This window comes from Ammodytes marinus, assembly GCF_949987685.1.
Source record: "Ammodytes marinus genome assembly, chromosome: 19".
In the NCBI taxonomy this organism is placed as follows: Eukaryota; Metazoa; Chordata; class Actinopteri; order Uranoscopiformes; family Ammodytidae; genus Ammodytes; species Ammodytes marinus.
The window spans coordinates 7,074,775-7,090,634 of NC_137223.1; the positions used below are offsets into that span (position 1 = coordinate 7,074,775).

Sequence of the window (15,860 nt, forward strand, 5' to 3'; positions counted from 1 at the left end):
TTTTATAGTTTAATCAGCTAACACTGCTTACGTTAAACATGCAGAATGTCATAGCAATGACCTTAATATAGCATTTAAAATCATTAGAGTTTCTCCTAATTATGCGACACTAAGTAATAACAGTTTCAGGGTGCTGGTATTTGTTCATGCTCATTGCTTCATGCATTAAACAAGGCCACAGTAGAAAGTATTTATTCAATCTGTGCTTTTCCTGCTATGACACGTCAAAATATGGCTGCTTGAGACAATGGAGCAACGCCACCTCTGAATTCAAAAAAACTAGAACACTCTATTTAGGAGACGAGACAGCCTTTTTGTTTTCTGAAACAATGACGTTTTATTCAAAAGATGCGTGACATATACAATTATAAAATAATTTACATGGCATGCCTTACTATCCATTCACTATAAACGTTCAGTCACCAAATCAGACTCAAATTCTTTTCAAGTGTTTTTGTCATTTAAGTCTACATCTACATATACAAAGCACACATCTTTTCTAAAGAAAAGTCAAAACCTACAATATCTACAACAGGTCATCTCATGAAATCTGTTTAAAGTGAATCCTTAACCTAAGTCCATAGGCAATTCTTAACATGAACTCAGTGGTTTACACTTGTGAAATTATGTGAATGATGTGTGTGTGTGTGTGTGTAAGAAGCCATGACCACACACACACACACACTTAAAGATAATAGATTTTAACACTGATGGGATTGGTAGACTGCACAGTTGAATACAGACACACCTTGACTTGACAGTTACACTCTACATGACTAGCCTACTGACTACACTAAACTGGGCACTTACTCATCATTCACATCTTTTCCATCCAATGCAAACTTCACAAAACACAGGAAAAACTTGCCTGTTCCAGACCCAAACCCCAATTCTCACAATCTGAGCTACACTTGTATCAAATTTTTTTATCCACAAAAAAAAAAAAAAAAAAAAGCTCAGAAAACTGCACAATATACAGTATGTATAGATACTATATCTTATTTAGGAAATAATCTCATAAATTAAATGAACAGACCAGCAACTGAGATGCTGAACCAAAAGTATTAAACTGTGGTCAAAGGTGATGACAAAGGATTTTTTTCCCCCTAAGAAAATATTGCACGACTAAACACAAAAAGATGGATATTTTCTTTATGACATGCTTATGTTCTCACATTCAGTAAAGACTTTTTTTTCTTCTTTTTCGATCCCTTTCCCTACAAACCCCCTCTGACAGACATGCATCTCATTGTGATATGAACGATCACACTAAAGGTTGTAATAATCTCATGAATTCGAAGACCAAAACAGAGCAGTCCTGAGTGACAGCTTTCTTTCTTTTCTTTTTTTAAATCAAGAATTAAGTTACACTTCCTTCGTTTAAGCACTTTTTTTTTTCAACTTTCAATTTTAACAAATGCATTTTTTGGCACAAATATAAAGGAGAACCTTAATCACCTACCTAATGTTATTTAGCCTCCATAGTAAAGCCTTTTTCTACACTCATTTTGTCCATCATCTTGAACAAATAAAACCCATTGCAAATATTTGCAATGTGCCTAATAATGTACTCCCATGCTCCTATCAGCTGGCCCTGCATCCTCAGTTCAACATGAACACAAGCTTGACTGCCTTTTTAAGAAAAAACAAAAAAACAAAACAGCTTTTCAGATTTCAGTGTCAGTTTACTAAATGAACAGATTATACTAGCTTCATCCTTCATTGGAGTTCTGACTTCAAAGATTCAGTGACAATGATTTCAGCTTAACTGTTAACTTTTTTTTTCTTTTGTGGTTGTAGCTGTTGAGTTGAACAGTACTACAGCTTCGCTCCACACCTGAAATAACACGTAAAACACAGCAGAGACGGGGGTAAACCCAGGCCTCTTTACAACATTTACATATGACTGATATGTATTTACATGACTTCTGAAGAGAGTATGAAATGGCATAGGTGAAATATACAAAAATATTTCCTGTACCTTGCTTACATGTTTAGTGTGGCCTTTAAGAGCAGGGACAGCCCCCCCCCCCCTCCCTCCCCCGACACTACACATTCACTTCACAGAAGTGACAGCAGGTGACAAATCACTTTTTGTTAGAGATCTCTAATCCAGGCCTTGGCGACTTCTTTTGTGCCCATGTCACTATATGTAGATATTTCGCTAAGTACAGGATATGTCAGTCAAAGCTTTTCGGTACACCCCTCCCACCTGAATTACTTTGAACTACACAGCAATACGTCAAATTCATCCAACAGTCTCCCAAATAAAGCCGGTAATTAAGTTGAAAACCAGGATGACAGGGTATGAAGATTGTAAATCACTAACAATGACAATAATGTTAAAATTCATATCTGAATAGATAAACAACAAAATGTACATATAAATTAATCCATGTAGCAGAGTAACATTTCTTCTTCCTTCAATGTCCCAGGAAACCATGTGGAATAGACTGCAGTTCACCTTAGCTATATTTACTCCTTGACAATCCCACGTTTTTTTCAACAGTGAAGTGTGTGAACTCTTAGTAGTTCTCCTAAATGATGCATATATCTAAGCCTCAATTTCAGCCAAGATAAATTGAGATAGTAACAAAAGGAATGGCAGAGAGCAAAAACTAAAAGACCCTCCTACCCTCCGCCATGTTTAGTCATTTGATAAAATCCTCAAAGCAAAAGCAGTATGATTAAGTGGTAACTGTTTCACTGAAGTTTTGTACAGCAATGGATTTCAGTGCCCAGTAGTACCTGTGCGCTCTGGGGGAAAAAAACTACTTTGATCTCCAGAGTGCGGTTTCAAGTATTACTGCTGCTTCTTTTGAAAACTGCACCTCGGCAATTCCTCTCTCAGTTAACCAATTGGTTATCATGTCTATAAGCTTCTTCTAGCTAAAGCAGCATTTATTTGCATGGTGATTACCAAAGCTCAGCTCTTTGGCCCTACATGCATTGCAAGGTGCCACTGACTGCCAAATGGAGCAAATCGGAGGGCATCCTTGGCCAATGCAGCATATGCTTATTGCACCAACTCTACTGGCAGCATTGTATAGTGCAGCATGATTGTTTCTCTCTAAGACCAGGGCTGATTTTAGTCTTCACTCCAAAATTAAAGTGTATTAATCTCAAATGAAACAACTGTGCCCCTTCAACAGATTGCATTAAATTCCCAGATATAACACAGGATAAGAAAGGAGGGGACATGTCATTTGAGGCGTTGTGTAACATTGGCTAATGCCACTGCAAAGGCCTGCACAGCAGAGAATGGATACTGAAAGTCCAGGATGTAGGCATTGCCATCAATCCTGCCAAACTGCATCACCTGTGTAGAAAAACCAACAATAAAGTTAATATAGACAGTAGGAATACAAGGTACTATAATTTACACAATGACCATTTACAATGATTTTTGCAGACTGTATTTGAAATCAATAATACATGCTGTGGGTGATATGTCTTGAACTAGAGATCACGTACCTGTCTGCCCTCCAGTTCAATTTGAAAGTTCTTGGCAGACTCCTGTGTGACACGCCCACCAAAATCCAGCTGGTAAACCTGTGTGGCTTCATTCCACAGTGGCTGCTTGTTGGCCATGACATACACAAAGCCCTGGCTGCCCAGCCCTCGGTCCTCCTTCTCATTGGCCTTTCGACACTTGATCTCGTCCAGTTCGCTGGCAGCCCTGAGGTTCCTCTTACTCTTCCAGCCCTTCTTACCGCTCTGGCACTGATTGAGCAGCTCATCACCACTGATGAACAGCTCTGGCTCACTTTCTGAACTGTCTTGGAACTCAGTATTGGCAGTGCCCTTACCCAGCTTCTTGGCCTTCAACTGCTGCTCTTTCTGTCCCTTCAGCTTCTTCTTATCCCTTCCTCCCAGTCGCGGACTGGAGATGAGTGAATTGAAATCACCCAAAGCTCTGCCCTCCTTTTTTGACTTGCTCCCCTCAGCCGGTGGTGGAACATTAGCCTCTTCAGCACGCCCATCCGCCCGCTTGCGGTTCTTTTTGCTGAACTTCTCAGACCTCTGTGGAACAGGGCTCTCAGTCAAGGAGAGCACCTCCTGATAACCTTCCCCAGCCTCTGCCATGGCCTCTTGTAATCCTCCATGGCTCTGCAGCTCTGCTGGGGGTGGCGGAGGAGGCAGTGGCGGAGGAGGAGGGGGAGGCGAGAGAACATTTTTGTCTACAACCATGTGGGAGGCTTTTGGTGGTAGTGGCACTGCAGGACTGGGCATAGGCGGGCAAGAGCTATAGGTACCCCAGGGAGTATGGAGGGCAATAGAGGGAATGGGAACCCCGGAACAAGCACTTCCTCCTGGATACAAAGGTGGGAGAGGGCAGCAGGCTAGGTTTGTTAGGTTTGCAGTGTAACCCGGGGGTAAGACAAGGGTTGCATCCTGCTGTGAGAAGGGCACTGGTGCCACCATCTCCTTTGGTGATGAGCATGGGCGTGGTGACCCTGGGATGGGCTGGAGCTGGGCTCCAGGATAAGCAGTTGCTGGGGGAACTGTAACTGGATACTGGAGAGAAATTTGGTAGCCTGCAGCTGCTGCAGCAGCTTGAAATGATGCAGCAGTTGTGCTGGTGGGTGACTTTGGAGAAAGGACAAAAGGCAGCCTGGACACATCCAAGTGCTGAGCTGGGCTAAGAATAAGTGGGGGAGGTTTGTGGGGGCCAGTGGGATTCAGCGTTGCTGTCCGTTCCTGAGGAACCCACACCTCCTCTGTGGCAGCTGGGTCCCACTGATAGGGAGGAGGTCGTTTGACAAGCAGCCCTGAAGCATCATTTCCTCCTAGCGCCAGATGCCTCAGTGACTGGTTCAGTGTTTCATCCTCAGAAAAAGCTGAATTAACATAATCAGCCCTGTCTCTGTTACTTCCTCCTCCTGTTGAAGTCCCTGATGCATCTAGAGCGCTCAGCAGGTTATAAGAGGACTGAGAGGCCAGAGTAGTAGTGCTGTTTGAGTGAACGATAACTGTGCTGTGTGGTGCCCCATTCCCTGGAGGGAAATCCTGTCTGATAATAGTTCCCCCAGCTATTCCATTAGCACTCCCTGGAGCAATGCTTCCCAAACTGGATCCACTGCTACACTGACTACAAGTGTATAAGGCTGTTGGCACCCTCTGCTGGAATGAGGCTGCTAGTGCACTACTATTTTTAGCCTTAGGAGGCAGTGGTCTGGGTGGTTCCAGCATCTGTGAAACTTTGAGAGCAGCCTCTCGGCTGTTCCTCCTGAGAGTGGCATGGATCAGACTGCTGTCAAGCCTCTGTCCAGGGTTCCTGCCAACAGTATTGTTCTGATTGGCTGTGTCAGGGTATGGGGGCGGGTCTCCACTGGGTATGGAATATCGAGGTGCAGTAAGTCTGTTCAGAGTGGCAGAGGTGTAGGGCAGCTGGATCTTCTTGTCGGCTGAGGAGGATGATGAGGAGGAGGTGACCCTGAGAGTGGCAGAGCTGCCAGGTCCCTGGAGTGTATAGACATTCTGATTGCAGACAAGGCGCGTTCGAGGACGACATACTTCCTCCACATTTCCACTGCTGTCAAATGTCGTTATCCTTTCATATCCCAGTGGTGTGGGGTATTGGGCTTGTTGCTGACCTGAAGGATAAAGTGGAAACTCTCCTTTCTTTAGACAAACGTCACCAGGGGGAGGAGGAGTCCCACTAGTGCCCCCTCCTATTCCAGAAGCGGTACTGGAGGCTGAAGCTGAGGCAGCAGCTGCTGCTGCAGCAGCCACAGCAGCAGCCACTGTCCCAGGATAAGGAGGTGGGGGGTTCATCTTGCTGAGCTCCAGAGGGGCACTGAACACCACAGTATCCCCCTCAGCTAGCTGTGGAGTCGTCCGTGTGGTTTTGATCTTCAGTAGGTGCTCGTGTTCGCCCCCCATTGCTCTCTCCACCACTAAATCAGTAGGTGGATGAGGGATCTGTATCTGCAGCGCCCCAGACTGGAGCTGGTGCACAGCTGCACCCAAAGGCTGTCCTGATGACATAGAGGAAACAGGAATTTGAATTTGGAGCTGCTGCTGGAGTTGATGGTGGTGGTGTTGTTGCATCTGGTGCTGCTGCTGTTGTGATTGCTGTTGATGATGCATTTGTTGTTGTTGTTGTTGTTGGAGGTGCTGCTGAATTTGTTGTTGTTGGTGGTGCTGTTGTAGTTGTTGCTGTTGCTGGATGTGCTGCTGGATCTGATGTTGCTGATGCTGCTGCTGGATGTGTTGCAGCTGCTGCTGAAGCTGCTGCTGCTGTTGTAAGTGTTGGTGCTGGAGCATCTGCTGCTGCTGCTGGAGTTGCTGCTGTTGCTGCTGGAGTTGCTGCTGCTGAAGTTGCTGTTGGTGGTGCTGTTGCTGGAGTTGTTGTTGGTGGTGTTGTAGTTGTTGTTGATGTTGCTGCTGCTGTTGTTGTTGTTGATGGTGACTTGGTTGTTGTTGACTTGGTTGTTGTTGTTGTTGTGAAGGATGATTAGAATGTGGAGGTCCCACCATTAGGCGACTCATATCTAGTCCCCCAAAGATGACCTGACCAGGACTGGAGTACCTGGTGGGAACTGTGTACTGGGCTGTCAGGATGGTGTCCTGGCTTTGGTCTGACCCACCAGCAGCAGCCCCAGTTGGGGTCGCTGTGGGATTGGTTAGGACATCCAGCTGAACATTTTGATTGGCTAGGAGTGACTGGACCAGGCCGATGCTTTGGGCGGGGGACATGGCCTGGGCGGGACTATGGATGGGCGCAATAGGGATGTTGACAGTGCAGGGCGGGTTGTTGTCTTCGGCACCACCAGCAGGTCCTGTCACTGGTAGGTCGTCTTCATCCTCACTGAAGACATTTGGGCTGAAAACGGGCAGATTGATGTAGTCCATGGAGATCTTACGCACCTCTGGCAGGTAGATGGTCATCTGTCTGGGCTGCAGATGGAGGAGGCTTGTCTTATAAATGACTGAGGGAAAAGGCAAAGGGTACGAATGAGAGATTAAAATAAAAGGCAAAATTGGACTTGTAAAAATGACTTGTTTTTATTTATTCAGTGCAAAATGCTGAAGCTGAGGTTGTTGATTGGTTACCTGCACCAAGGTTGGTTGGCAAGAATGCAGCCAGCCCCACAATCTTGAACTTTGTTCCCCAAATATTTGATGTGACTTGAGCAAGATAATTTTGCTGCAAGACAGGGATAAAGAGAATCATATTGTTTCTATGAAAAAAGATACTACAGAATAAATACATTTATAGAAGTAAAATGTGTGACGTTATCATCAAATGAAACACTTCCACCACCCCTGGACAAATGACCTGACCATCCACAGGTGACAGATATTTAGCAACAAGTGCAAGGATCCGCCAAGTGTTTGATGATGTAATAATTAATTATTTAATTAAACTGGTCCAGGGTGAAATAATTGGTTCAGCTCAAATCATTTTACCTGAGTGATGTCATCTAATGGAAATTCCCTCCGGGTTAAACTAGGTGATCCAATCGAGGGTTTCCGTATAGGTAACCGTGGTGACCTGGAGATCTCTTGAGTAGCACGGGATAGTTTGGGAGATTTTCTGGGATCTATGTTGATCCTGTTGGAAAAGGGACAAACTAAGTCTCTACAGAGAAGGTAGCAAATTAAAAAAAAGTTTAGACATGCAGTGAATGAAAACTCAAGAGTAGAAAATGTTATTAGAATCCAACACTTTTGTGAAAGGGATTATATAGGAAGGAAGGTTAACATTTCAATGACTGAGGGGATGCCACACTAATTACAATATTCATCCCTAAAGGTACAATGTACAATCAAACTCCTTCCAGGAGTATTCTGGTATTGCAGTGTATTCATCAAAATGATTAATGCACATTTATTCAAAGGTCAATTCTTATGTTTTCATGCTGTTGGCGGTTGGAGTGACAGCATTCTAAGATACATGAATGCATTCTTTGGTTGTTAGATGTCACAGGACCATCTAAAATAATGCAGAATAACAGGAATTTTAGGTTCAAAAACAGCATGCTGCAGAACACAGTCAGATGGTCTGGTTACCTGGGCAATTTGGGAGATTTGCTGCCCCGGGATATCTTTGGAGATTTCTTGCCCACCCAGTCATCGCTCAGCTCAATGTCACTGGAGTCAGAGCAGTTACAGCTGTCAATCATGGCAGAGATCAGACTGTTGCCGTAGATCTCATCTAAGGAGAGACAATAAGAGATGGAGGATGGAAAAAATGTAGTCCAGCTTGAGTCAATAGATTGTGAATGTGTTGTTCCTAAGACAAACTTTACAAAAGTATAAAGTATATGTTGTGTAATGTGTTCATTCACAATGATGCCGCAAAACTCTACCGTTTTATTGCCAATAATAGTAATGAGATTCTAGCTAAAATGATAATATTCTTGCTTTCTTAATTAAAAGGATATAACCTTGCGGACTAAATCAGGGAGGAAAGAAGGTTGTACTGATTCTCCACAAAATAGCATTCTTTAGAAATGCAGGGACCTTCATCATTTTTATAAAACGATGGAAGCAGCAATGTTTTATCATTTCCTTAAGACATACATTCAGACCAAACCTTTGTTTTAGTGGTCTGAATTCCTCTCTTATTCATCATTCATATGGAAACTGTGCTCCAGATTGGGTCAAGCTAATTTATTTTGATGGACATTAAAGTGTGGATGGGCTGGAACCATTTCATGGCTGGCTTCATTTATCACTGTGTGGCGAGGGTGCAGGTTGATTTATGAGGAACCCAGGGGCCATCAGAGCCCCCATTAAGCAGCTTTTAATTAACATGGGCCCAGTCTGCCCTATGTGACTAAAACATACTCACTCTCCAAGTGCCAGTTCAAGAAACTCAAATAGCCGGACTGGAGCAGACTAATGTGTCTGGGTGGATTTTATTATTTCTTTGGGAAATTTTGTGTAGTATAATAAAAGAAAACTTTTTTTAGTTTCTCACCAGCCATCCAGATCTAGGTTAGCAACACAGAGGGCAGTAACAACTCATCAAACAAGTACATGGGAGAAATGCATCATCTTACACTGAACTGGTATGAAAATGTAACCATTTAGGAAAGAATGAAGGAAGCCTAGTTTTACCTGTTTTCCCATCTGTCTTGGGGTCCATTATGACAAACTCTGGACGTAGTTTACTTATTCTTCTGCCTTTGAGGATAGGCACCAGACCTCCTAGGTATTCCAGGTACAGAGTGTAGCAGGGTCCCCCCACCTCTGGGTTATCCTCCGTACGCTTCATGGTACAGTGCAGACGCTCATTTCCAGCTGTTGGGTAGCTGACGAAATCACGCATGTTGTTGGGATCTGGAATGGGGGGCTGTAAGAGAAAACAGTGTAGTTCAGTAACTAATGTCACTGCCATCACATCAGTTTTATTTCACACTTTGCCTTGGCTTATTTGTAGAGGAGGCTGATCTCTCAGTATAATAGGACTTGTTGTCTCAGAGGGTGACATCTATGGCCAAAGTGGTGAATTTTTACGGGGAGCTCCTCACATATATTTGTATGTTTTTTTAATGGAACTAGCACCTCCTGTTCTGCGTTACCTTGATAGTGGGGGCAAAAGCAGTAGTGACGTAAGAACAGAGGCGGGAAGGCATGGTGAGCTTGGCAACGTCTTTCTCTTCCTTCACTGCCGTGGCGATGCCTTGCTGGCAGAGGAGCTGCAGGTTGGCAACGCGGTGCTCCACTCGCACCACGTACAGCGCCGGGCCACAAGCCAAGAAGAGCCGAGAGTCCCGGTGACCCCAGCACAGTGTAGTGATGGGCCGCTGCAGAGGGCCGGAGAAGATTTATTGGAGATTGTTTAGTCACAATAACGACATACTGCCCTTTATCCTTTTCAAAAGGTTAATGCTCAGCATGATAGATATGCCATTGTTAAAGCTTCTGACTGTTATGCCGGTGATAAAAAATCCAATTGAACTTTGCATAAGCATATAACAATGTTTATGCCAGACCTTGATGATTAAGTCATATCTTCAAATACTTTTAACCTTCTCGGAAGGCTTGACAGGTGGTGCAACACTATGAACACCACACAGTAAAATCAATGAATTGTTGGCTGTTTCAAAAGACAATCTATTATTATAATTTTATTTTATGTCTGGCATTTTATAATAATAACCTCACTTTGTGACTTTATAAAAAGCCTATTTTTAAGTATTTCTCCTTGGATGACAGCCACTTAGCAGGTTTTTCTCCAGCTAGTGCCGTGTCAAGTCTTCAAATACATATTAAGGTAAAGAATGCAAAATACAGAATATTGCATTAGTTAGTTTGATGTATTACCACACATAAGTCATCTCAGTACTGTGTAATCTACTTGTGGGCCAGGTCACCTGTGCTGGTGTGTCCAGTGTGTAGATGTGTTCACCCTGAACGTTGTAGAACTTGACGATAGCGTTCCTGGTGGGGGGAAGACAGGAGGGCTCAGGCGACAGGAGGGTCCTCTCCATCCCTGCCACTGCAAGGAGGTCCCCCTGCGAACACCACTGGACCACCACATCTACAGCACAAGAGAAAAATGATCCATGACGCTATGCACATTAACAAATGATAGAAATGACAAATGGGTGTGTGTGTGAAAAAGTAATTCAACAGTTGCTGGAACACATGGACACGCAATAATGAGAAGACACCCACACACCTTTCAGACCGGTGTGGATGAGGGTGGGAGAGAGGTCATCGTAGTTGTTCATCAGGCTGATGTCTCCAGAGGTGAAGCTGACTGTCAGCAGTGGTTTCTGGCTGTGCACTGAGTGGAGACAAGGGACAAACAGAGACAACATTACGTACAGTCTATGCACACAAGAAAGGCAGAGTGAGAGCAACACAAGGCCAGACAGTGTAAAGAACGTGGTGTCAACGGCAAACTGTTGAAGAAAACTCTAACTTGCCTATTTTTACTTTCAAAGTAGTGTACAATAGTGTGGATGTCAAACAATTTCTACAAAGGCACGTTCATAGGGTCAAAATCACTGCATGGAATTCGCTTGTAAAGTATTTTAAGCTGCATTCTTATGTATGAGATGCTACGCACAATGAAGCAGCTTCATTTTTTGGCGTGTGGACCAACTTGTTTTGCAATATATTCTCTCAAATTATCCCTTACCAGAAGAGGCTGTCACGTGAGGCATTGCGAGTATTAGCGCGTCTAAATAGCTTTGTCCTTTTTGGACAAGTTCTTTATATGTTCTGTCATCACTTTTATAGCATCTTCAAGCACAGGCATTGGTACAGCTGCTGGATATGGAGACACACTCTTCATGCATTTATTATAAACATGCACCGCACATTAAACACACAGAGAGATGTTTTTAATGACGGCAATGAAAATGAATACCATTGCTATTGCCCAACCAGAGGATAAGTGTTCAAATCTAAAAGGATTTGCTCCTTTTTTTGGAGTTCTGGTTGGACAAAACAAGTTGGATTGCATCACTTGGGCTTTAAGAACCTGTGATGTCTACTTTTCTTGACCTTTTATAGTCCAAACAATTAATCTGGAAAATAATATGAAGATTAATCAATAGTGAAAAGAAATGTTAGTTCAGCCATCAATGAGGTTTCATAACTGCGACCTGCCCGGGATGAGATGATTAATATGCATTTATAGAGTGGGCCATAAAAGTGTGTGTGCTTATTTGTGAGGCAGTCTGCGTTTACTGTAGAGGTAGTTGGGGGCTGTTATGAGAGAGGAAAGGACAGTTCCATTCATTTCCAGTGGAGTTTTACTGTGTCCTATTCACAAATAATACAGTATTTGTCCAAACAATAGCATTCTAAAAAATTTATAAATATAGTCACACAACCACAAATAGGTTTTCCATTAAAACGTCTTTCAGTCTGTCACATAGTCCTGCAATGACCCAAATACCAACATATAACAACTAAATATTCACCGTCCGCTGCTTTTAAATTTCAGCCCAAAATAAATCAGTTTCTACTTCCCTTAAGAAATCAGATTTCAATGGGTTGAACAGATATGATGTTGAACGAATGCAGTGGGTTGTGCTGTGCAGAGCAATGACAATGGGTCATTATCATATATCTGGGCAGGCAGAGGAAGAGATTGGCCAGTGACTCAGTCAGGTTGTGGACTTGAGAGATAATTTCTATCAGGGCCAATCAATTACTACTGACTGGTTTAATTAGTGAGTTAGAGCATAATCAGTGTTCCAGCTAAGGCAAGCACTTTTCAGCGTAACCACTTGGCCCACGGTGAAGGGAAAGGGGGGCTGGGGCTGGGGAGAGGAGCACGGTAGGAAAAGGAGGATGGACCCTCACCATTAAAGCCATAGCAACTGGGACTGATTAAGGTCATGAGAAAGGAGGCAAAAATATGACAAAACAGGAACCATTAAAAATGAGATTGTTACGTGGGCTGTGGTAGACAGTGAAAGCAGCAGGATGGTCATTAGACAGCGGACCCAACAGAAACTTTTTCAGGCTCAGTATTGACTGTTCTCATGTTCTACCATTGTATACATGTGTAGGCTGTCTGCACAGGAAGCCAATATATAGCTGGATAGATAAACACACATATATTTGAATCATCTGAATGTTAATTGGAGGAAAACTTCGGAGGAATACTTGTGGAGTATGCGTTTATCTTGTAACTATCCATCTGCTTTTTCAATCAATTCATCCTAAAAAAGGCTCGTTACGGTTTTTAAAAATTTTTCTCCCAAGCTATAGACTGGTAAACAGGGCTTGAGTTTTCTGTACATTTCAAAGAGAAGCTTCTTGCACCTTAATTCAAGACGATACACAGGCTTTCACTTAGATACTTACTGTCTACTCCGCACATGGAGTGTAGCAGTGACGCACACTTTTACACATCTGACATCTGCTGCAGTTACGACAACAGCTACTGCACCATTGAGAGAAAACAGGAGGCAGCAGTGGCCACGTCAGCCCAATGTCAGGAGCTCTTTCGCCTCGCTTCTCCTTACCTTCCTGCCCTCCATCTTTCCCCACACATTGGGGATCTATTTAAACATGTAGCTCAGAAGCACAGAGCTGAACACGTTCCGTGATCTGTTGACTTTCATGATTCGTTAATTGATCAATTATTCTTTCTCTCTTTTGCATCTCATTCATAAATAATGTGATCTTTATAGTGAACTAATGACTTGACAGCAGATCCAGGCATGGTTTATGTGTCCGTGTACACCTCTTCCCACATCTAAAATATTCATGAGAATACCAGTGTGACTAAGGATAGAAATTATATTACAGGGCAAACCCAGCAGCCATTACTTCTATGCCCCCCTAGTTTAAAGTCTTTCCCTTCCCTTTGGACTAAGAGTGTGAGGATGAATTAATGGAGCAGTAAACTATGGGAGGTGAAAGGGGGGGAGGAGTTAGGATCTCACAGATGTTCCCACGTCACTACACAGACGGAACGACGTATGAAACAGCTGGACTACTCTACCTCTGCACTGTACTCCCTACAGGCACAGCTCCTTATTAGGTTCATCTACACTCGCCCTCCAATTCTACTGCAGATGACACACTTACATTATATCTACAATGGGTGATATTTCAGCGGCGTTTTGCAGTGTGTCAATGTACCTCAAGGACCCAGAGAGCATTGTGTTCAAGTGACACCCTGAGCAGCTCACCTTGGGCTGGGGCGTAGTCGTCAGAGTCCGTGTCACTCTCACTGCTGTCCTCCACCAGGAAACTGGGATAGTTCCAGGACATGCTGACGATGCCATCCGACTCGTGCAGCAGAATGTGGGCCAGCATGCGCCCATGGCAATCCATCACAATCACCTGTCCATCTGCAGTACCAAACAACACCTAGGGACAAATGGTATCCAGGGTTATTAGCAAGAAGGAGGAAGAGGAAAGAAATGACAAGACATTCTTTCGTGAACACAAAGATAGGAGAGCAAATATGTAAAGGGAGGGAGGCACGCTTAGAAATAGCCAAGGAGATGACAGATAGTGAGCAGAGGAAATGAAAAGAAATGGTTATCAAGGTGGACAACAACTAAATAGAGGAATAGACATAAATCAGATGAAAGAGACGTACAAAGACAGAGACAAATACTGTATATGAAGTGTCCAACCTTAGCTGACAACTTAACAGCATGAAAGTAAAAACGTAGCCACGACACATTCAAAACAGAGGATGCTTGCCGTCACTCACAGATGATCTCCTTCTTGGCCTGTGTCTCTGTGTTCTAAGTGACAAGTCCACATACTAAAAGTGGCAATGAAAACCGACAACTCCGACATCTATAAGCATTCAAAGGGTGGTGGCGTGCCAAGTGGAAGCTTCAAACCCATCACACTGTGTGTGTGTGTGTGGGTGCGTGCATACATGCGTGCGTGCGTGCGTGTGTGTGCGACTGTGACCCTGTGTGATACAGTAGATTATCTGTCTTTCGAGGTTGATCTCGGTGGACCAGAGACCTGGCTCTGTGTGTGTGTGTGTGTGTGTGTGTGTGTGTGTGTGTGTGTGTGTGTGTGTGTGTGTGTGTGTGTGTGTGTGTGTGTGTGTGTGTGTGTGTGTGTGTGTGTGTGCGTGTGACTGACTGTGACCCTGTGTGCGTCTGGGCGCGCGCGCACGCGTGTGTGTGTCTCCGGGTGTGCGTCTGTGTGCGTTACCTGCTGGTCATCAGGGGTCCAGATACCGCAGGTTATCTGGCTTTCGAGGTTGATCTCGGAGGACCAGTGCCTCTGCCCGCTGACTGACCCCACCAGGACGAAGCCATCGCGGTAAGAGATAAGAGCTTGGGTGCCATCGTGGGACCAGGTAAAGTCACTCACCTACAGGGCACCGGACACATTAGTTAAGGATAAAATGATGATGGTGATAATGAAAGCTTATGTGAGCATGATTATTTAAAAGCACAGCCAGTAATCAGAAAAATCCCCCCTTGTAAATAGCCAACAGTTATGTACACTCTCATGCCCTGTTGTTGCTGTAAAGGCAAGCAGATACTTGACGAATTGATAAGTCAATCAACCGAAAATGAATTGGAAACAATTTTGTTAATTGATAGCGTAAGTCATGTTGACAGCAATGATTCTGACCATTATGTGATTTCAATAGTGATGATTGCCACATTTTTTTGGTCCAACATGGTAATAGTAGTTGGATTATCTTTGGGTATTGGTCTCTTGTTCGGATAGGGGATTCCATATTGGGCTCTGGGGAAATAAAGCTTCCCCACAATTTTTTGGCATTTAATTATCAAACTAAATCCCAAAAGTAAACACTGTAAAAAAACATTATATGTCCAATTACCAGCATGAATGACAAAGCGGTCTTTAGATGCCCTGGTACTCTTTTTACTAGCAGCTCTCGCATGATGACAAAGTCTTTTCAAACACTTTGAAATTGTGAAAAGGAGCACGGCCTCTAGGAGACAGTAGTGAGGCGTTTACATTTGTGACTTAGACTCGTTATTTTCAAACGTTTGGTTAAAACCCAGTACAAACATTGAACGGTACTGTCAAAATACCACAGATTAAAGTAATTTTTTTTTTTTTTTTAGACTGTCATCTACCGTCTAATTTCATCATAAAAAGATAAGATGCTATCAGGCTGTGTTAGACTCCGCTCAGCCGTTGACAGTGATCGATGGATCGTATGTTCGCTTGGCATTTACATTATTAATTCAGCAACGTCAGGGAGTGTTTAATCCAGTTGGGGAATGTTAGAGACAGAGGCACGTGTCTTGGTCAATTGAAATATGGAAGAAATGTGCAAGTATGACGTGATATCTTAACTCTCTGTACGGGTGTATGTGATTGACATTCATTACATTCATGTCCAGACCAAATCCCCTACTTTTTTCTGTTTGAAATGTTTGTTTTTGCCGATGCCTGTTTCCGGTCCCATTTGCTGT

At 43.5% G+C, this 15,860-nt stretch overlaps 1 protein-coding gene across 1 annotated transcript in view; it reads right to left on the minus strand.

Annotated features, from left to right (window-relative positions):
* Nucleotides 1–2,085: 2,085 nt before the first annotated feature.
* tulp4a (TUB like protein 4a) overlaps nt 2,086–15,860 on the minus strand; it is a 28,587-nt gene continuing 14,812 nt past the window's right edge. The window contains exons 4-14 of the mRNA XM_080047686.1: nt 14,614–14,775; nt 13,620–13,800; nt 10,640–10,747; nt 10,332–10,498; nt 9,537–9,761; nt 9,073–9,307; nt 8,020–8,164; nt 7,417–7,561; nt 7,060–7,153; nt 3,475–6,935; nt 2,086–3,319 (exon numbers count right to left, since the gene is read on the minus strand). Coding sequence (XP_079903812.1) covers nt 3,203–3,319; nt 3,475–6,935; nt 7,060–7,153; nt 7,417–7,561; nt 8,020–8,164; nt 9,073–9,307; nt 9,537–9,761; nt 10,332–10,498; nt 10,640–10,747; nt 13,620–13,800; nt 14,614–14,775 — 5,040 coding nt within the window. The 3' untranslated portion in view covers nt 2,086–3,202. The remainder of the gene's footprint in view (nt 3,320–3,474; nt 6,936–7,059; nt 7,154–7,416; nt 7,562–8,019; nt 8,165–9,072; nt 9,308–9,536; nt 9,762–10,331; nt 10,499–10,639; nt 10,748–13,619; nt 13,801–14,613; nt 14,776–15,860) is intronic.